Source organism: Artemia franciscana, chromosome 12, assembly GCF_032884065.1.
Source record: "Artemia franciscana chromosome 12, ASM3288406v1, whole genome shotgun sequence".
In the NCBI taxonomy this organism is placed as follows: Eukaryota; Metazoa; Arthropoda; class Branchiopoda; order Anostraca; family Artemiidae; genus Artemia; species Artemia franciscana.
In genome coordinates, this window is record NC_088874.1 from 30309337 (window position 1) to 30333281 (window position 23945).

Genomic DNA, 23945 nt, shown 5'->3' on the forward strand with positions numbered 1-23945 from the left:
AACCTTCTCATTATCCTATAATTATCCAAACACTTCCAATACAAGTCTTGGGATAGCAATTTTGTGTTTCACCCTCTCTCAACAGTTATGAAACTTGCCTTTATCCTTTAATACTAAATGTTGCTTTAAGAATAAGTCAAAAGTCACTGTGTGTATGCTGGTTGCCAATAAGACATCTCAACATTATCTCAAAAACAACTGTGGGTATCAAGTTGACCATCTAATAAATCAAAAAAGCGTCAGTATATCCAGGTTGTCAAAGAACATATATAGCATTTTTGGGGATGGTATTAAATTTTATTTTTCAGCTTAACTAGAGGAGGTATAGAACTAAATTAAACAACACTATTTGTTTCAAGATTTTCAAAAGTGTACAGTGTTGTTAAAAACTGTTGAAAAAGTTTCGCCAAAATCCAAAAATAGCAAGCCAAACAATGGATTCATAAAGATCAGAAGACATCAGAATACAATTTGCACTTTACTTAAGAAAATACAAATAAATATCAACATATGCTTATATTTATTCTTTAAAGTCTTAATAATTTTTGATTAATTAAAGTTAAAAATTAAAAACATTTACAATGTATTTTTTTTCAGTAAAGTAAAAATTATGTTCTTGTGTTAAGAAGGGGTGGGGATTCTTAGCTCTATTCCTACTGATTTCTGCTTGTTCTGAGTTAGAATCAGTTATTTATTGTAATTTCTGGTCCGCTTGGGTTTCATCTATTTATTGGTGGTGGTTTATGGTAGTTTTATTGTCACAAATCTATATATTACAAATTTTTCGTAAAATATTACCATATGTAATATGTATATATACATAAATAAATATATATATATATATATATATATATATATATATATATATATATATATATATATATATATATATATATACTAGCTGTTGGGGTGGCGCTTCGCGCCACCCCAACACCTAGTTGGTGGGGGCGCTTCGCGCCCCCCCCAAGCCCCCCCGCGCGCGTAAGTCGTTACGCGCCATAATAGTTACGTGCCATTGTAGTTGTGTCCCTATGTCCCACCTGTGAATATAGATATATATATATATATATGGTTTTAACTACGTAAAACTTGCGAATATACAACATTCTTTGCTGTCCCATTGTCTTTGCATATAAATAGATTGTCAGGTTTACCGACTCTTGAACATGCAACATATAATGGTCCATGGGAAAACAATCTGTATTCAGATCTATACCTCATGATTCTAATGATTGCCCTTGAGCTTTGTTGATGGTGATTGCTAATCGACCATTCCCTGTCCCGGTGTCCCGGTCGTCATTTACATCCCCCTGTTTCCCCCGGTGTCCCCGTTGTAGTTGTGTCCCTGTGTCCCGGTCGTCATTTATATTCCCTGTGTCCCGGGTCCCGGTCATCATTTGTATCCCGGTGTCCCGGTCTGTATATACATTCGTTTTTTAGTTTTGTTTTTCTCCTTTATTTTTTTCCTTTTTTTTTCTTTTTTAGCTTATTTAGATTTTTAGATTTTTTAGTTTTTTTTATTAGTTTTTAGTTTTTATTTCTTTTTAGTTTTTTTGTCCCGGTCGTCATTTATATCCCCCTGTTTCCCCCGGTGTCCCCGTTGTAGTTGTGTCCCTGTGTCCCGGTCGTTATTTATATTCCCTGTGTCCCGGTCGTCATTTGTATCCCGGTGTACCGGTCTGTATATACATTCGTTTTTTAGTTTGGTTTTTCTCCTTTATTTTTTTCCTTTTTTTTTCTTTTTTAGTTTATTTAGATTTTTAGATTTTTTAGTTTTTTTATTAGTTTTTAGTTTTTTTTTCTTTTTAGTTTTTTTGTAGTTTTTACCTTCTTTTTAGTTTTGTTAATTTTTTTTTTTACTTGTGTCCTGGTCGTCATTTATACTCCCTGTGTCCCGGTGCTTTGTTGATTGCTAATCGAACATTCCTTTTGTCCTGGTCGCTTTCTCTTTGAGTGTCGTCATTTATTAGTTTTTTCCTTTTTTTTTTAGTTTTTTATTGGTTTTTACCTTTATTTTAGCTTATTTTTCAGTTTTTTCCTTTTTTTTAGTTTTTTTTTATTTTTTATTTTTTTTAGTTTTTTACCTTTTTTTAGTTTTTATAGTTTTTTTAGTTTTTTAGCTTTTTTACTTTTTTTATTAGTTTTTAGTTTTTTTTTGTAGTTTTTGCCTTTTTTTAGTTTTTTCAGTTTTTTTTTTAGTTTTTTATTGGTTTTTACCTTTATAGTTTTTTTAGTTTTTTAGCTTTTTTATTTTTTTTATTAGTTTTTAGTTTTTTTTGTAGTTTTTGCCTTTTTTTAGTTTTTTCAGTTTTGACGTCACCTAATCCAGTTTTTTCAGGTGACGTCACCTGACACATCCATCCATCCATCCATCCATCCATCCACAGACAGACAACTTATTTTTATATATATAGATATATATATATATATATATATATATATGTATATATATATTATATATATATATATGTATATATATATATATATATATATATATATATATATATATATATATAATATATATATATATATATATATATATATATATATATATATATATATATATATATATATTACCCATGGTAACATGTTAAGAAAAAACGAATTTTCAACTTCGCACTTTTCTTACTTCATAAAGCTTTTTTGGTTCATTACAAAAGGAAATGCAGGGGGGTAGGCTAGAGTGGATAACAAGGAAAAGTGTAGAGGAAGGTAGGCAAATTACTAAAGAAAAGGATGAGCTGGAACAAATAAATCAATGAAAATGAAATAAAATGACATCAATGAGAGCTAGATACTCGTATACTTACTGTTCATGAAATTGTAAATAATTGGATTGATTGCGCTGTTTAGGTACACAAGCCAATGGGAAATTGATGACAAAGCTGTAGTATACTCATTGTGAGGAATCTCAGTTGTTTGCCTATAAATATGAAAAGAAATAATACTGAGAATAACAATGGTAGAGAAAAGAAATAATTGTTTCAAAATATCCAGTATACTGGCTATGAATTGGAAAACCCTGTTTTTGTACTTTATTTTATCAGCGAAACAGGAAAAGCTGTGAATTTTAAGCTAAAATCCCTTCAGCATTTGTCCCTAGCTGGTGCAGCTGGCTTTAAAGCAAGTTGTTTTGGTCAAAAACCCAATTTGATTTTTTTTTTTCATTTTCAAAACAACTGGGAAACAAAGTTTCTTTTAAAAATCTTAAAGTTTCCTCGTCATTACAAAGAACCAGTCAGAGTTTGGATTGTTTTACTGGGTTAAAATTTGCCGTTGAAACAACGTGTAAATGCGGCTGCAGGAAGAAAAGTGGTATTATTTTTATTCAATTTCTGAGTTACGCATAGGGAGTAACAAGATTGGCTTGCAAAAATGTGCTAGAAAGGTAAAACAATGCGTTGAGGCACATTGGTAAACTCAGATATATAGGGAAAAGTAATATAGTAGTGGGAAGATAAAACCTCCGATCAAACAGGTATCCCTCCGAATCCCAGTACTGGCACTTTTTTTAAGCTACTGCATATTTGGCAGAGTTTCTTCAAAACGCAAGTGCTTGTTAAGTAACAGTTAATTGTTTACTTATGCTAGATTTTAAAAACCCTTAAAGATTTCTTCTAAACTTGTTTCTTCAGTGCAGCCATTCAAGTGGAAAACCCCCGGTTATAATGAATTGGTCTTAGTCCAATGTTTGCTTATGTAGATGACATTTTTTTTTAGTGGGTGCTTACACAAGCCTTTTTTTTGGATTTTTATTTTCATTGCTGCTGGTAACAAAATTGTCAGGCTATGTGATCTTGTATTGATTTTGATATTCCCAACAAGAACAAAGGTGTTGCTTTAAGGGATCTTGTATTGATTTTCAATATTTTTAATAGCAATAACAAAGGCGTCCCGTTACACTGTTTTTGTTTATTCTTATACCGTGTAATAGACCGGCTAATTCCTTATGTTCCTTTGGGCCTATAAAAACCTCATCCAAAAATTTAAATTCATCAGTCTAACTTTCAAGATGAGTCGTGAAAGAAGATTTTTTAAGAAGGATACTATCCGAGAAAGATCGTCTATATGATACAAAAATATTGACCAGATTATTGGCCAGTATATGGTGAAAAAGAAGAATGGATAGAACCACTTAACTCTGATTTATACCAACATCTCACCTTAAAATACAAACAATTCAGTAAAATGAATCATTTGTGTTGTGCAATCAATAGAAAAATCTCTACTTGTAAGAATGACGCATTACACTTTAACTATTTTATGGAACATGCTAGGATTTAAGTTAGCTCCTACATTGAGAATGAAATGATTGACTATCTAACCGTCTTCTCATCTTATAATTCTATATTTCTTTATGCATCCTTTATTGAGGCATCGAGAGTCGGCAATAGCAATGTCTCCCTCCCAACTGTTCTTGAACGAAATACGGCTCATGAACACATTAACCACTACAATATAAAGAACGTTCAATATATTCCAGTAAACACTTCATATTTGGATAACTGCCAATTTACATTAATCAATGAATCAGTCGATCCTATAGCAATAGCAAAAGGTTGGCTGTAATTACATGTCACTTTCGACCCATTCAGTGAGATGGCTAATTGAAAAATGCTTTAAATTGTCCTGATACTAATTACTATATCGCTACTACTAGACCAAAACAATTGGGTCATAGATTGGACTATTTGAAGGGTGATTCGTCAATGTCGGGTTCCAGTCTTGGCAATGGGTTTGCTGAGTTGTTTTGCTCTGCACTACCCTTGGCTAAAAAATATATTCCTTCGATCGCCACAGATTTTGCATCAGCTACACTACAAGATTTCGGCTGTGGGAAGGATTGTAAAGTAAGCGGTTCACAAAATTTTGGTCTAGCACGTGATCCCTCTGCAAGTGATTGAAATATCGATAATACGGAAAAGATTTAAAAAGTCAGCAGTCTCTATTCAGTTCAGAAGCAAAAGACATTACTCCTGTCAAAACAGAAAAAACATAAGAGAAAAAATTGTTAGGCCGAAAAAGGATTTTTTTTTCTCTTTAAAAAATGGCATATTTACGACACAAAGAATCCCATTTCTCAGTAACCTTATCATTAAATCTTTTCAATGCAGAAAATGTTGATTTGAGTGTAAAACATGGTTACTATGATCAATTCTATTCGCAACAACTGCTCTCTGAAAATGAAGATTTTCAAACTTATTCCAGTGAAGAGGATTTCATAGATTTGACTTCCACAATTATAGATTTGCAAGTCATAGTAAAAACATCTCAAAATGAAAAACCAAGTCCTGCCGAAGAATTATCCCATGAATATTGTGTACTAAACAATTTGTTTAAACAAAAGTGTCTTTATAAATGAAACGTTGGAGATCACAATCAACAATCTTTCAAACTATGGCAATTATGTACAATTCACGTTGATGACTCCAAAGTCATAGAAGAAATAGAGGAGCTTAGCCGTTGGATATGAATATAAAATGGAAACTGAAACTACCAATATACTCAAAGAGGCGACAACTAGCGATTCACACTTGCTAACTAGTGATTTACACGTGATTAGAGAAGTAAACTATGAAATATCTAATATACCTCAGTAGAGGCCTCCTAGCGTTAAGATTGACATAAAGTTACAACTGCACCTAGTTACTGCACCTGGTGCAATAGTTTCTCTCATTTCAACAATACTTCATGTGCAAAAACAACAGGTTACGAGTTATGTTGCTTTGGAAATTGAAAAATTGAGAGGTAGTGGAAATAAATAGCTCGTTCTGCCCACAATCACGAATAAAAGACATATGGCCACGGGTTCACGTACATACACCGACTCTTCATATATCAATGGTGAAATTCATTCAAAACTCGCATTGGCTTATATAAAAGTGCTAATACAATTAGATTATGGACGAATTCCCCACAAAAATTCGAAACGTTTGGACTTTCATCTCTTTTATGTAAAATAAATAGAATTACGCTCTAAAAATTAACCTTTGATAAATCCTACAGAGCCCTATAAGAATTGACAATACAATCAGATCGAGATTCACAACTATTTTGAAATGGTATAACCAATAGAGTGTTGGTTATACCATTTATAACCAATGGTATACTCTTGGTATCATTGTATTTTATTTGTCTGGTACTCAAGATACGAGTATTGTCCGATCAGGCACTGTACGTTTAGAGTGTGCCTTTGCCGACACATTAACCGAGAACATTTCGCTAAATCAATTTGAAACCTATTGGAAATGATCCACGATGGGAGTGTTCTATTAGACTTATCACCATGAAAACAAATCAAATAATCATTGTGTTTAATTTGGATTTTTCATGTCCAATTTTTAAATCTATTGCATACCTTCGGATTTCCTTGTCCATGTTCTTAACGCTAGCGATAGCGTTATCATTGTTAATAGTAGTCTGTCGACTGTAAAGAGGGGATAATTGGCTAAGAATCTTTCAAACAGCGAAGAATATGGAATTTTTTGATCCGCACGGCCATCCATATGCATTCTAAACGTCCCGGATCAAAAATTTTCTTGAGTAAAGTGGGAAATCTATTATTCAAAATCGGATTGGTTTTCTTGCACTACTATGTTTTATTTTTCGATCTCTTGGCTATACTTACAGTGAATTTCTCAACATCTATGTAGGCAATCCACGATTGAACAACTTGTTAGTTTAAAATATACTTTTCTACCTGTATAATATTCATGGCAGTGTCCAAAGAATAAAGTGTTTTAAGAATTTTTGTGAATTTGTCTATTAATAGAACATGTATATGTAAAATAAAAGTCTTCATCCTCTAGATTTCCTTTTCCACTATAGGTGACCGTAAACAACGATTATTGGAGGCAGGTTATCAGGATTCAACTTGTACTCATCTTAGTATCTTGGTATGTTGTTTCATGCGGTTTTCGAGAATTTGCCAGAGTGTAAAGAACTGATCAAGGCAGCCCATTCCTGGCTAAAAGTCCGCCTGGTTTGGGCGTGTGGCAGTGTTTCTGATTGAGCTGAAGCGGTTGAGTAGAATCATGGCGAATATTTTGGCAGCGATGCTTATGAGCAATATCCCTGGTAATTCTTGTATTCAGCTTTATCCCCTTTTTTGTACAGGGTGATGATAATTGAAACTTTCCAATTGTCTGGGAGAACCTCCTGAACCTCCTGCAGCTATGAATATTAGTGAAAAATATTTATGTTTAAAAAAAGAAAGAAGGGGCTTGTACAATGGTTATCTGAATGATAAATCATATGAAAACAAAATGAATGTTAAGAAAGTGGAGAAAGCGTTTAAACATGAACTAAGGAAGTGTGAAGTTAAGGCCATGGATAAAGTTCCCGAGGATCTGGAAGATGCGTAAAATATTAAACTGGCATATTAATAAATTGAGAGGGAGTAGCCAATCTGGACTTGTCTTAGTTAAAGATAGGAACGAGGCCACAATTAGCGATAAGGAAAAAGTCTTGAGAAGAGTTCCTTCTTAAGACCAGAACATATTTTGCGCTTTACTAAAAAAAAAATACCATTGATTGTCAGTTTAATTGACATATACCGATATTTATTCCTTAAAGTTTTGATAATTTTTATTTTTGAAAGTAAGAAAAGGGGAAGCATTTAAAACGTTTTTTTTCCTGTAAAACGCAAATTATGTTCTGGTCTTGAAAAGTCATGGGGGTAATAAGCCCCACTCACATTAATTTTTGCTTGTTTTGAGATTGACTCGGTTATTTATTGTAATTTTAGTTTGTTTCGAGTTTCATTTATTTATTAAAAGTGATTTGTGGGAGTTATACGCTTGGAAGAATATTTAACTTTATTTCTGCTCATTTTTGGCTTAATGGAGCTCTTTATTTTTCTCTGAAAAACTTGTTTTGTGGAGAAATGTTATAAAATTAACTTTTTTTATTGACCTAGACTTCTTCATAGCAAAAAACATTTTACATCTTGTCAGTTTGTTTCTATAAGAATTCATAATACGGGTTGCTATTTGTATGGCAGAGAAACATTTTTCAATAATTTTTAATCCTGACACAAACAGTATTTTTTAATTTAAATTTATAGCTTCTGAAGCTGACCTGAAAAATAAAACCGAATATCACTACAAAAGAGTCTCTTTACGCTCTTTGACAAACTGGATACACTTACACTCTTTTTAATTATTTAAATTGTAAGAGCAGAAGTAGTAATATAGTATGCACAAAAGTTTCAACTTAATACCCCAAATATTGCTGAGGTGTCTTATTGGCAACCATAAACACATTGCCTTTTGATTTATATTAAAACAACATTTAGTTTAAAAGTATGATGGGACAATTACATAATTGTGGGGAGTTGACATGTCTATTATCCCGAAAGACATAGTTACAGGACCGTTCTATTATGCTGAACAAAACGGCTGTCTAAAAATTATGACTCGACGCATTTTGAAACCTCCTGTTTATCGCATCTTTTGTGAAAAATTTTGCAGCAATCTTGATAACTGTATCTTTTTCTTTTGTAATTTTCCGTTGCAGATAATTCGAAAGTGGTCACGTATTCATAGAAACCACCATTTTTCTGGTGGTTTCCTTTGCGAGAGAAGCAAGGGAAGCGTTGATCACCTCTATCGCAGCGTAATTGCCTATAAATATCAAATAGTTCTAATTATATTCGCACTGCTTGATGGCTATTCTCCAGAATTATTAGATGGGAGCGAGAAACCACTACACTAGGATTCTCCGACTTACTGAAGCTGATGGAGAGTATTTTTTATTAAAAGTCGATGAGCTTTAGAAGATGTTTCCACCTGTTTTGGAAAATCAGGCAAATTGTCTTAGGCTCGTAACCTTTGATGGGTAGGACTAAACTTGATAAAACTTTTATATTTAAAAGGAGCCTAAAAATCCCATTTTTTAAGTATCTACTGGCGTCAACACTCTGTTTCTTAGAGTTTCAATTCAGAGGTGCCATTTGGGTGGGGCAGGGGTGGGCAAATGCCCACCCCAGATTTTACAGGGGGCCCAAGCTTCCACCAAAAAGGTCCTTTGCCGGCCATAATAATAACACTATTTGCTATTAACCATTGTAAACTTTGAAAGCAAGTTAGATACATAATTTAATTCTCAAGTTCTGTCAAATGCCCGTCTCCTAGATGATTATATTAATATTATAAATTCTAAATATTTGCAGTAATTCCTCTAAGTTGATAGACAAAAATAGGTCAGTTCCTGTCCTATCATTTCTTGATGGAATCGTTCCTTGTTATCTTCCAACTGCACTACGCGAGCGATGAAATCGCTGTCTCAGCAACTCCATGCCGTCGCCGTCAACTTGGTTATTTCTCGATCGCGCACCCTGACTCAGGCTATAAGAAGCAAACTCACTGACCTGCGTTCAGATGCTTCATTTGTATCACTTTTCTAGAAGGCTAAAGAGTTTGGAACAGAACTCGAAATTGAAGTACCTGCTGTGAATGGACCCGCAACTAGATCCTCTTCTGTTGGTCAGAAAGGACGACCTTGAAGAACTCAAAAGATCACCAAGCATCGGAAACAATTTGTGACAACTTTGACGCTAGGAAAGAATTTCATCGAATCTGGAAATTGGACTACTACTTTGGCGGATGAAATGAAGCAAGAATACTTCAAAACTTTTGACCGTCTACTAGCCAAATTTGAGAGAAGGTTCACAGATAACTTGCCAGTGCTGAGTACGCTCGAAGCCTTGGATCCAAGCTCAACCAAGTCTATGTACACAGAGCAGCTCAAGCTTTTCTCTTCTCTTTACGGCGAGCTGGATATCGACAGCATTCTTCTCGAATCTCAAGCTGGTATTGCCAAGCGTTTCTTGCCCAATAAGGAGAAAAAGGCGGAAAACTTCCTAGACATTGTCGACCATCTTCAGGCATTACCAGTGGCTTACTCAGAAGTAATTAAAGTACTTCGTATTGCTGCCACACTTCCTGAGATAACAGCGAGCAATGAGCGTTTGTTTTCTAGCCTAGAAATAGTGAAAAACTACCTGCAGTCTACAACAGGAGATGATCGTCTCAGTCATCTCCTTTTGATATTTGCAGAGAAGGATTTAGTAAAAATTTAGACTACAACCAGCTTGTTGACGGTTTTGCGAAGATGAAAGCTCGGCGGTTCCCCTTGTTACCTTGGGTGTTGTAATAATTTTTTTTCTCTTGTTATGTTTTTCCTTTTGTAAATATATTTGATCTGAAAGAATTCTGCTGAAGGAAACCGAGGTTTTGGTTATAACCCTCAGCATGTTAATGAAGTTTACTTTCACCGACGTATTGTTTACTTAAATAAGAAAGTTTCTCGCTGAGGAATGCCAGCCTGTAGGCTGGTTGAATTTTCCACTTTCAGTTTAATCGCTTAACCTCGTTGATTGTATTCTTCGTTGTTATAATTAATCTTAGAGGTCAGTGTGGCTGAGTTCCACATTCGGTTACAGTACATTTCCAAGCAACACACGGGCGCTGAAAATGCATTTTTACTTAGAATATTCGATCAATATGCTGCCAAAACCCGGATTTTTCTTACGCGGCACAAAGTGAATCGGGGGGGGGGCAGATGGAGGTCATGCTCACCCCAAGATTTGGCCCAAATGGCGCCTTTGTTTCAATTAATATTGCGCCGGGTCGCTCCTTAAATACAGTTCTTTACCACGAACATTTTGATACCAATTATATCTTTTTTTTATTATATCTTTGTTATACTTTCGGTTTGTATTCATTATAGTTGGTTTTAAATCCTTAAAAATAAGACCGGATGAGTCTATGCAAAAAAGGAGAAGGATGTTTTTGACAATTACTATTTACACATTATTCACTACATCATGGTCTCCTAACTGTCAAAACCTAATTAAAACAAAACTTCAATCAAAACTAGGTTAAAAAAAAACTGACATGGCCCATATGCAAAGAAATTTAATATTATAATCAAGATTTGCTTTAGCTTAACACCCATGATTAGGCCTGTAACCATGATTTTATCTAAGAGTTACATAATATCGAAAGAGCCAATTATGGGGAGGGGAGTTTGTAGATAATTTCTATAAATTACATAACTGAAGTATTCGACTACTATTTCAAATTTCTTGAAAAAAGGAATGGAACCTGATGCAGATTTTAGGTATGACCTTGTATAAGACGTAAGCAATAATATCTTTTCATTCTTTTTTTTAATTTTCTTCTCCATGCATAATGATCTCCAATATATTTATCTCCATACAATATACATATTATTTTTCAGGAGTGCTTAAGCCTAAAAAGCAATTCAGTATCTGATCCCTAGATATTTGTGCTTAATCTAATTTTATACAGAGGATTAAGTTTAGTTACTTCCGAATACTTCAGCTTCGGAGCAAATGACGAAACAGTTGTTTCCTACGTTGCTGCTCGTTCTAAGGACAAAATTCCGGAAGTGATTATTTTCTCAGGCTTAAGAACTTCCACTCCGTTAGATACCTCTTGTTTGAAATTCTTCTTTTTTCAACAATGCTTAGAAACCAGGTCAATTGGCAGAAAAATAACAAAGAAAACGAGCACAATAGCAGAATTGCACTAACACAAGGGTAACTATTTATTATTTTGGCTAGGAGTCCAATTTATTTTCGTGGTAAAAGAAAGAAAAAAAAACACTAAATGACAAGTAACACCTTGTTTAATTATCCTTTTTAAATGGAATCCTTTTTTGTATTTTGACACTGAAGAAACACTAACGAAATTGAAGACTCAACAAGTCAGAAGTGATCATTCACAGGGTTGAATGTGACATTTATGTAAAATTAGACTTGTTAAATTTTGCCGTGTAGGCTACATTCCATTTTCCTTCATCTAATTTGATTCTCAAAACATATAGAACCTCCTATTTTCTAATTAGAACCTCTTTATAGAACCACCTTTTTTCTAAAATGTATTGAATCCTTCGCTTTTGATATCGACAATTAGTTTTTCACATATAACATGCTTTTTTAAAATCTTCCTTTTACAAATAGTGACAGGAAAAAAAAAGATTAAGAAAATTCAGCTCCTCTACTCTACTGCAAAATATATGTTGGCAAACTTAATGGCTATTGAGTTACTGTAATCAAATTGTTGTCATTCTAACCGACACTTCATCTTGACAAATATTAAATCGTCACATCATCAACCTAATATTTAGTTACAATTAAATGGACAGTGAATGTTCCACTCGTTTCAATCGTTCACTGTTTCACTAACAATGTTTCACTAGCTAGTTTATAGAAAAAAAAAATGCGCTACAACCTTTTCTGAGCTAAAGGAATTCCCGTGCTCTGTTTTCTTGATAAAATTTCACCGACCGAAAAGCTTCATCATTTTATGCAAGTTAGACAGGAAAATAATGGGCCATTCGTAAGATTCTTTATATGCGTATTAATATAGAATTTGAGAGGTATCCTTCTTTAGTTAAAAATGTTCCAGGGAGTGAGTCCCTCCTTCCAAGCATCTATATATATAAAAATAAGTTGTCTGTCTGTGGATCAGGTGACGTCATGTTTCTGTGTTGACTGACGTCATGAAATTAGTTGTCGTCATTTTCGCTTTGACGGTGACGTCATTAACGGTATTTAAGACATTTGTTCACGGAAAAATGTTTAATTGTAAAATGACTGAAGAACCTACAATGGCAACAAAGAGTTTATGCCAAAAAACTTGCTGCTGATAGAGAAAGTAAGAAAAGAAAGCGTTCCGAGGAATCACAAGAACAGCAAGAAAACAGGCTTGCGGCTAAAGAACGCAAAACCGCGCAGTTAGATGAAAATCCACCTGGACAGCGAGAGTCAAAACATATCAAAACTGAAAATGATAGCGATGATGATTGGGTTTGGGATTTTGACTTGGAAAAGGTCATCAATGCCTACCAGATTTAAGATAAAAAAACAAAGGTTCGTCGATATGTACTTCATAGTGACGCTGAAAAATAAAGAAGAAAAAGAAAACTGAAAAAAGAAAAAAGGTAAAAAACTAAAAAAAAAAACTAAAAAGAAAAAACACTCAAAGAGAAATTACAGACCGGGACACAAATGACGACCGAGACAGAGGGAATATAAGTGACGACCGGGAACCTCAAAGAGAAATTACAGACTGGGACACCCGGACACAAATCACGACCGGGACACAGGGAATATAAATGACGACCGGGACACAGGGACACAACTACAACCGGGACGCCGGGGGCACAGGCGGGATATATAAATGACGACCGGGACACAGGGATTGTTCGAATAGAAATTACAGACCGGGACACCGGGACACAAATGACGACCGGGACACCGGGACACAGGGAATATAAATGACGACCGGGACACTCAAAGAGAAATTACAAACTGGGACACCGGGACACAAATGACGACCGGGACACAGGGAATATAAATGACGACCGGGACACAGGGACACATCATTAGAATAATGAGGTATAGATCTGAATACGGATTGTTTTTCCCATGGACAATTATATGTTGCATGTTCAAGAGTCAGTAAACCTGACAATCTATTTATATGCACAGACAATGGGACAGCGAAGAATGTTGTATATTCGCATGTTTTACGTAGTTAAAAACATATATTTATATCTATCTCTATTCACAGGTGGGACACAGGGACACAACTACAATGGCGCGTAACTAATATGGCGCGTAACGACTTACGCGCGCGGGGGGGCTTGGGGGGCGCGAAGCGCCCCACCAACTAGGTGTTGGGGTGGCGCGAAGCGCCAACCCAACAGCTAGTTAATTTATAAGCAAAAGAGTTCTTTGAACAAGGTTTACATGAAAATATAAGAAGATTTATTCGTAAAAAAATTGAATAAATAAATAAATAAAAAATAAAAATGAAGCGTAGATTGTAAGTTAATTGCAGTAGAAAATGTCTCAATTATTGGAGAAGAAATGGTCTCAAACAATTTGAACGCGGTAGAGCAAACTTTCTTCCCTTAAGATGTTGACTAAAGAGGGTTGTTTTTATTTTCCTTTATTTTAATCTAGTGCGCTTTTAATTACCAAATGGGATTATTACTCTAAAGACAGCGGTATATTTGAGAAATTGTTTCCTTGCAAACATCAATTTTGCCTTTCACAAGGCCGAAATGTTAACGATCAAAATCACTGATAACAATTGAAATATCACAAAATATGTGATTCACATTTCTTGTGAATCGCATATTTTTCATTTTCACAATTCTTGTGAAATATCACAAGGATATTTTATTCTCTAGCTTCACGGTGTCATCATGTACTATATTCAACTGTTAAACATACATATCTATATATATAAAAATAAGTTGTCTGTCTGTGTGTCAGGTGACGTCATGTTTCTGTGTCGACTGACGTCATGAAGTTAGTTGTCGTCATTTTTGCTATGACGGTGACGTCATTAAAGATATTTAAGACATATATGTTCACGTAGAAATCTATTAATGTTTAAGTTTAAATGAATGATGAACTTACAATGGCAAAAGCCGATGAAGATGCTCAAAGAGTCTATGCCAAAAAACTTGCTGCTGATAGAGAAAGTCAGAAAAGAAAGCGTGCCGAGGAATCAAAAGAACAACAAGGAAACAGGCTTGAGGCTAAAGAACGCAAAACCGCGCAGTTAGATGAAGATCCACCTGGACAGCGAGAGTCAAAACATATCAAAACTGAAAATGATAGCGATGATGATTGGGTTTGGGATTTTGACTTGGATAAGGTCATCAATGCCTACCAGATTTTAGTTAAAAAAACAAAGGTTCAGCGATATGTATTTCATAGAGAAGCTGAAAAATAAAGAAGAAAAAGAAAACTGAAAAAAGAAAAAATGTAAAAAAATAAAAAATACTAAAAAGAAAAAACACTCAAAGAGAAATTACAGACCGGGACACAATGACGACTGGGACAGAGGGAATATAAATAGTACCGGGACACAAATGACGACCGGGACACAGGGAATATAAAAAACTAAACAAGGTAAAAACTACAAAAAAAACTAAAAAGAAAATATATATATATATATATATATATATATATATATATATATATATATATATATATATATATATATATATATATATATATCTTCTATATATATAAAAATAAGTTGTCTGTCTGTGCAACGATGACTCTGGTCAAACATTTTCAGATCAATTGCTGGCAATTGGAAACGGAAAGCTCCCAGTAGTGGGAAAGCCAAGAATGTTGTTTATTCGCAATTTTTACGTAGTTTGAAACACATATATAAATCTATCTATATTCACAGGTGGGACCCAGGGACACAACTACAATGGCGCGTAACTAATATGGCGTGTAACGACTTACGCGCGCGGGGGGGGGGGGGGGGGCTTGGGGGGACGCGAAGCGCCACACCAACTAGGTGTTGGGGTGGCGCTTCAAAGGTTCGGCGATATGTATTTCATAGTGAAGCTGAAAAATAAAGAAGAAAAAGAAAACTGAAAAAAGAAAAAATCTAAAAATCTGAAAAATACTAAAAAGAAAAAACACTCAAAGAGAAATTACAGACCGGGACACAAATGACGAACGAGACAGAGGGAATATAAATAACGACCGGGACACTCAAAGAGAAATTACAGACTGGGATACCGGGACACAAATGACGACCGGGACACATGGAATATAAATGACGACCAGGACACAGGTATTTAAGAATATCGTTCAAAGACAAATTTTTAATTGTAAGAAGACCGTTGAAAGAGAAATTTCTAATTGTAAAATGACTGAAGAACCTACAATGGCAACACCCGAGGAAGCTGCTCAAAACGAATGTATTCAAGCCGAAGTAGCTGAGTTGGTAAAGCGTTATGTTTCAGGTTCTAGGTCCGAGAGGCTCCAGGTTTGAACCTTGGCTTTCTTGTCAGATCAATTGCTGGCAATTGGAAACGGAAAGCTCCCAGTAGTGGGAAAGCCAAGAATGTTGTATATTCGCAATTTTTACGTAGTTTGAAACACTTATATAAATCTATCTATATTCACAGGTGGGACACAGGGACACAACTACAATGGCGCGTAACTAATATGGCGCGTAACGACTTACGCGCGCGGGGGGGCTTGGGGGCGCGAAGCACCCCACCAACTAGGTGTTGGGGTGGCGCGAAGCGCCACCCCAACAGCTAGTAGTTCATTAAAAATGGACTTTTATCACAGACTGTTACTTCAAGAAAACATGGGTTACAGATATTAAGGTTAAGGCAAGTGGATTTTCCTATGGAAAAGTGGTTAGTTAAGACTTCAAAAAAGCACTTTAATGCCAAGTGTCAGACGAAGACTCGAATAAATAAAAAAGCTCAAACCTACAAATGAACCTTAAAGGAGGAGGGACTCGGTCTAATAGTTACCAAGACTAAAAAAAAGTAAACTTTAATAAAAAAAATTGGCTATTTAGGCTAATTCCAAATATATAAACTTCCTTAAGTGTAATGCTACCAGTGAAAAGCTAAAGCTAAGAGCCAGAAAAAAAATGCCTGATTTTCGGAATAGGAATAAAATACCCCCAAAAAGACAAGAGATTTTATTAAAATTGTAGGTGTCTATTCATTGCACTCGTGAATCCTTCCAATAAAATACTAGTAAGCCTTTCGAACCAATAGCAGGGGTTTGAGGAGTAAGTTGTTGCCCCATATACAGAAAAACTTCTGATCGTTTTCATTTCAATGTCATTTTTCACTTTAATTTCAATTTTGTTATTTAATCAAACAGTTCGTTGTAATAAACTGTAGTAAGGGGCAACCCGGCTCAATAGTAACTGAAACTCTAAAAACGAAATTTTGATACCAATTGATACCAATACATCAAAAGAGTCAGGTTTTAATGCTGATGTTAAATATATAAGTTTCAACAAGTTTGGTTTTACCCATCAAAAGTTATGAGCCTGAGACAATTTGCTTTATTTAGGAAATAGGAAGAAACACCCCGTAAAAGTTATAGAATCTTAAAGATAATCACACAATCAGATTGAGCGTGTCAGAAAACCCTACTGTAGAAGTTTGCGTGGGAGGATCTTTCCATAGAGAAATTTATCATAATGGAAGAGAATTTCCTATGAAGGGGGCGCAGAATTTTCTAGGTTTATTTGAAAAAAAAAATGAGAAAATAGATAAAAAAGTTTTTTCAACTAGAAGTGAGGAGCAGCATTAAAACTTAAAACGAACAAAAAATATTACGTATATAAGGGTTTTCGTCTCCTCCACAATACCTTGCTCTTTAAACAAGAGTATTTTTAGTATTTTCAACTATTAATTCTACGGCCTTTGTGATTCAGGGGTGATTCTTAAAGAATTGGGACAAAATTCAAGCTTTAGTGTAAAGAGTGACGTATAGAAGAGGAGGCGAATTCCCTCATATACGTAGTAAAAATATACAAATATAGAAGTCCGTTACGTAAGTTATGTATATTTATTAATAATAAAATTGTTCGTTCCAGTTGTATTTTAAGCAACCAAAAATTGGAGGGCAACTAGGCCTCCTCCCTCACCCTTTTTTTATCAAAATCGTCCGATCAATATTATGAGAAAGCTATTAGCCAAAAAAAAATCAATATGCAAATTTCGTTTTAATTATTCATATGCGGTGAGCCAAAATCCAAACACACATTAAATCAAAAACATTCAGAAATTAAATAAAAAAGACAAGCTTTTTTTTAACTGCAATCATGGAGCGAAATTAAAACTTAAAACGAACAGAAATTATACCGTGTATGAAAGGGGATGCCCCCTTCTCAACACATCGCTCTTTACGCTAAGGTTATGTATTTTTTTCAAAAGTAGGGTTGTGACAAAGAGTCAAACCTAACCACAAACAATTTGGCTGTAGTCTTATTTTTTAAGAAACCAGTTTAAAACTAAAACTCGTCGTAAGTTTATCAAAAATGTAGACATACAATCCATTTGGAATTACCCAACCAAACTTGCCAAGGTCGATAGTATATCCCAGGGTTTTCCATGATTTAACTTGTAAATGAACTCGAGATGAGTGGAATATGCAGGCACGACTAGTGGGAGGGAGAACTTTAGACTCAGCATACAAAGCAGAGGCTGTAACTTTCTCGATGATTTCGAAACGACACAAATGACTGAGGGTTGAAATTGAGCCTGGATACTTCAGCAAAAGCAACATTGTTTTCTTCCCGGCGGCTGAAATGTCATGCTTGGTGTATAGTGGGAGGATCTGTGGAAACTAAATCAGCAGTGTTTAGATCGGCAGTGGCAGTATGAAATCCAGTTATCGCTGCAACTAACTAGTCATCATCCCTCTTTCCACAAACCTCTCTTAGTGTATTTTCAAAGTCTCTTGTTCTAACCTTGAAACTGTGTCCTCTCATCTTCTCGTTCTGTCAAATTTAGCCGGCGTAGAGCAATAGAGAAAATCGGATTTAAAGATAAAGTTCCAAAATAGATTTTCGCCTCTGACTTTGTTCCACCAGCGATAGCGGTGACAAGTACTGTTCACATGATATCTTGTATGTGAAGCTGGACCTTCAAAAATGTGCTGCGACATCTTCGTGCTTCTTTGATCGACTAGCTTCATTCACCGAGTCTGCACCTTTCTCTACCAAAACGACCTTTCTCCACTTTTCCACTATTTCTTCTTTGTAAATGGTCCAATTCATATCGGCAATTCAAAGTTTAAGGATAGTTTGCTATATATTCATTGTTCTAACAAAATAGATGAATAAAAGTTTTAATTATTCGTAGTAATAAAAGTGATTTTGATAATCATCGTGATCTAGTATCTTTTTCTAGACATCAATTTTGCGGTTGTACTCCTTTATATGGAAACATGAATTTCTCCTCCTCAAAATCGGTCTCAACCAAAAAGAGCATATTTGGAATCAGCACATTTTTCTGAGTCGGGTAGTGAATTAATCACTTCCATTGAAATTTGTTTCTTGTCAACCGTTCCCTTCCTGGACTAATGGTGTCAAATAGGCTCGACAACCCTAGAAGCAAGTAGCCTTTCAAAGCTTGTTTTCTCAATTCACTTTCGAAAACTCGATGACGATGTAAGCATAGAGAAACCTTCCTAATGATCACTAAAACTCTGATAAATGAAATTTTATAGCAACGCGTCAAACAAACTTAATTTTTCTCGTTGTTCTAAATATGTTATACTGATCGACTATGTTATTGCTAACCAAAAGCTGTTAGCGTAAAATAACTAGTTTTTGATGAGAAATACTTTTTTTTGTCCAATCATTTTTTGTTATGAGACTCTACTCTCAAGGAACGACATGTTAGCTTACATTTAAGATGGAAGTATTGTGTATTCGCTAAAAAAATAAAATATTTCACACAAAGAAAACATACGTAGCATGTAGCTAATTTCTTGTTGGCGTAGGTCTAAACCAAGTTAAGTCAAGCAATGAATCTATGATTATAATTGGTGGGTATGTTAATTTAAGTATGTTAATTTAAGCCCGTGTTTCCGCATAAAATATTGCTATCAAATGAAAGCAAGTATAAACGTACGTCTTTTGGTTTCGAAGGGACAAAATACGGTTTCCTTCAATAGATGACTGGCATACCTAAATTTTATAACCTTTTTAAAAATATCGTCTGCTTAATTTCTTAGCAAAATCTTTGTTTCAGAGACCTTGGGAGAAATTACTCTTATGCACAAATTACTATTTTTTAAGAAAGTAATGTACAAGTTTGAGACACTGGCGTAATTGTTTCAAAATGGAAAGCACGTTTTCTTATTACAACTGAGCTGCTCTTTTTCTTCCGTTGTTTTTTTTTTAATTAACCAACAAGACTTTGAAGTCAATAAAACCCAATCAACGATATACAAGAATCCCTGAAGATCCTTTAAGCCTGACAAACAATGCACCTTTTGTGCAGTCTGTTTCCATGGATCTTTACATTTTACTTCGCAATAGGTTAGGAAATCAATTTATCTAGGTTAATTAAACTTGATAGTAAATGATGATACAATTAGGTCTTACGAGGCTATTCAGGACAACTTTGAGAAGCTAACCAATCGAGGGTACTGAGAAGTTGGATTGGTCCATTTTAAAGATCCTTTATTTCCTAGCAAATAAAAAATAATGTCGGAGAAAAATCTTAACGGTATGTTCTGCAACAGGTCTCTAGGGATCCTGGGAGAAAATGAGCAACGGTGAAACGAAGGAACTGTGATATATATGAAAGAGATATTGCATACATTATTCATAGCTTTTTTGAGACATATACTTTGTATTGAAGAATCCTGAATGGTGGAAAGATTGAGGAACACCAAAATAAAACACTCTCTTCGTTTTTAAGCAAAAGCTTGCCTGATGTCAAATTCCACTTTAGCAGCTTGATATTGCGTGTTTATTTAATTTGAAGGAGAAGAGTAGGGCATTGGCTTAGACCTTAATTCCTCTCGAGAAATAGGTGGTGCATAGGGCACCGACAAAGCCACTTCATTCGTCCTGAAATGGAGCTGTGGTGATGCCACCTTCCCACTCAGGCAGTAATGAGGTCTCAGTTATCCTCAGGTCTCGATCGAAAGTTCACCACAAGGTGTTTTTAGACAGCCTTGTCCCTTCTGTCGTCTTGTGTCCAACTGTATGCTATCTGAGAAAGCCGGTCTTCTTTCATGCAGAGTACATATCTTAAATATGCCCACTTCTTCTTCCTTAGACCAACGGTTATGAGAGACTGGTCCATTTTTGTACCGATTTTAGAGATAATGACTCTCTGTTACCATCTAATATTTAGAATTCTCCTCAGATATTTATTTTCGAATAAAAAGATTCTCTTTTCAAGCTATTGGTTCATTTTTCAACACTCACTAGAGTAGAAGAGAATGGTTAGCAAATTACTATTGAAGAGACGTAGCTTTAGTCCCGGAGAATATTTTCTGCTTCTCCAAATTGGCTTTTGTCTATTAAAAGTTCCGGTTGACTGACCAATTTTTCGCTTAATTTTGGTCATGATTTCACAGTCACATTGAATTCAGCTGTGACTCTTCAACTCCGTGACTCTTTCTAGATTCTTATTTTTGCTACGTAGCAAAAGCGGTGAACTCGTGATGGACATACTGTTTGATTTGTCAAAATTGATTCTCTCGTTTTGCACAAAATTCCAGTCGACGTTGTCCGTCATGAGTCAACCCAAAAATCCCAATCATTCCTTTGTTCTATCACTATCCACCTTAGTTCTGCCTCAGGATGAATTGATGGATGATAGACCATCTATCAACAAGTTAAAATGACATAATTTTTATGCAATCCTGAAACAGGGTTATTCAAACTCATAACCCAGAATCGCTTTTCCTTTGCACAATCTTGCTAATACCAATAACTGAATTATTGATATTTCATAACTGAAGTTTTGCCTAGTATCTAGCTAAGATTGAATTTTTAACATCTTTGTGAAGAAATTATCTGAAGTTTAATCGAGCTATATTAAATTGGCTTTGCTGAGTATTTTCTAGGACATTTTGGGCTTCTTGGAACTGAAGGATAGGGTCATGCCAAAATTTAAACGTTGAATGCCAAATGTGAGCCAGTGAAACCCGAACCTAGACAGTAGGGGGGCTCAGGTTCAGTTCGTCACTGCTGTTTTTGAAAAAATGATGGGAAATTTTTTCCAGGATGAAAGTTGGAAGCTCATTTTTTTTCATGATTTATGCTGGACTCGTACAAATACATGAAAACTTGTAAAATTAAAATGCTTCTATGGCTTTTTTCTTGTAAAAACCAAAACCTAAGAGAGATCCAGCTTTTTTCCCTATTGTTATGAATTGGAGATCAGGAGAGGTATAAATTTATTTCAAGAGATAAATATAAGAGGGAGGGGAAAGGGAAGGAGCTAGAAATTGAAAAGAGCCAAAACGTTTAGCACGGGAAAAGTATAGAAAGTCATTTCAAGAAATTTAAAATGACGCCGATCACGAGGATGTAATTAACTTTCCGGTCATTTCAATTATTCTCCATACGGTCATGCTAAAATCTCGAAGAATTGGCATTTGAAAGTCATAAATCTAGATTTTAAAAACTAGCTACATTTTAGCCCTCCAGCTTATGAATGTGTTTAGCAAAGACAGAAAAATAGGCCTTGAAATGCTTAGCCGCACCTTACGACTGGCTATTGTTCGTGCAAAACTGTTTGCGGGGAGATAATTTTGGTAAGACTCTGTCTTAATTATAATGAATTTATAAGAAAAAAAAATCCGACTTTCCTGCTCTTTCCCTCCAAATCTGAGCTGGAGATCTTTGGAATATATTTTACAACTATACTTTAGTGAAAGATAACGAATAAACAATTTGGAAGCATGTACATGCACATAAGGAGCCAGAGGCATTTAGACCTGTCAGCCAATACCCCTTAAATCTTATCGTTCTGAAAAAAAACTTTCCTTTTTTCAATTTTATATTTTTTTTTGATAAAACGTGTTTAGTTTCACCATCCGTTTCCATTCACAATTTTTGATATTTTAAGGAATTTTGAATAATTACAAGTAGTGTCCCTTTCCAAGTAAATACTTTCTTCGCACCTGCATGTTTCAATATGCCCAGGAATGCCTGGTCCAAGTACGCTGGCTAAAAGACATATATGGAGGTCTTGCACATATTAATGAGTGGTACAAATTCATGAAATGTTCAAACATGAACTAATCGAATCACGTTTATATATATTTTGGATTGTACCCCTCATTAATGTGTGCAAGCCAGAAATTTGTTTTTTTTTTCTGTAGAAACGAAAATCCCTTTCTTTCCTTTTGGAGCTCAAAGTTTTTACCTCAACTTAATTTGTGTGTAGTTAAAATAGAACATACGTTATCGAGAAATAACGTTTGAATAAGCTTTATAACAATTTTTAATATTCATAGGAAAGTGAGCCTTGGCGTTAACTGTTGCCCCGTTTAATTATTTCTCTTTTGATACTGCTGTAGACTGGGGCCAAGCTGCTGTTACCAATATCTTATCACAAGACCAAACTGATTCTAGACAATATAATTCTGCACGCTCCTTCTCCTTCTCCTCAGAACTTCACTCTTTATTCCCTTCAATCGACTTTCATCTTCCTATCTAGGAATATGAAGCTCTTTACTCTTCACTCCCTCCAACTCTAGCTTGCAATGCCCCTTTCCCATCCCCTTCAATGAGGTTCCGTTTTTTGGAATGGGCCAAATAGATTGCAGAAAGCCAGGTTTCTGGTGACCTATCATCATCATTTAACCTAATTACCCACCTGTAAACATAATTTATCCACCATAACCTTTCTTACAATATAGACCTGAAAAGTGGGATCAAACTGTGTTTTCTCCATTCCTTATCTCTCTCAACCTTTAGTAGTGACTATTCTTTAATGATTGATACTTAATTCCTTTTCTTACTAGGCCTTATCTCGTAACTTCAGCTCTAATAGCTACCTTACTTTTCGTCTGTCTTTTTTCAATTGGGAAAAAAACATCTTTCGCCATTATTTTTGCTACTAACACCTTCCCCGAAAGAAATAATTGCTATTTTCAAAGCAATAGCAACCTTTCCTGATAATGCTTTCTAGGTAAGTGAAGCTGTCCACTGGGATCTTCCTTTTACCTAGCATCACCCCTTTTCCTCATTTAATCCTAATTTAAGTGACATTGTCTTTTTAACATTTATATTCATACATAATCTCGCATTATCAACACCAAAAACCTTCAACAGTTCATTCATTGCGGTATTGTTTTAAACCTATGGCCTTATATGATCTGCATAATCTAAGTGTAGGAGAATTTTGCCTTTCGACATGATACAATTTTTGTCCATTTCATTTTCTGTATTCCTCAGAAGAATTACATCAAAGAAATTGTTTTACAATGATATAAGACAAAACCTTGCGTAGCTCCTCGTGCGATACCGCACCCACACCCCAGCTTCACACCCTAAACCAGTCAATTTTATCCTTGTTAATATCCTTGTTAATTTTATCACTAATCCCTTAATGTACATAACATATCCCGTATACCA

General features: G+C 35.0%; 1 protein-coding gene across 2 annotated transcripts in view; it reads right to left on the reverse strand.

Annotated features, from left to right (window-relative positions):
- LOC136033974 (orexin/Hypocretin receptor type 1-like) overlaps positions 1 to 23945 on the reverse strand; it is an 83980-nt gene that overhangs the window by 15539 nt on the left and 44496 nt on the right. For both annotated transcript variants that reach the window (XM_065715005.1, XM_065715006.1), the window contains exon 4: positions 2811 to 2923. In XM_065715005.1, the coding sequence (XP_065571077.1) occupies positions 2811 to 2923 (113 nt within the window). The remainder of the gene's footprint in view (positions 1 to 2810; positions 2924 to 23945) is intronic.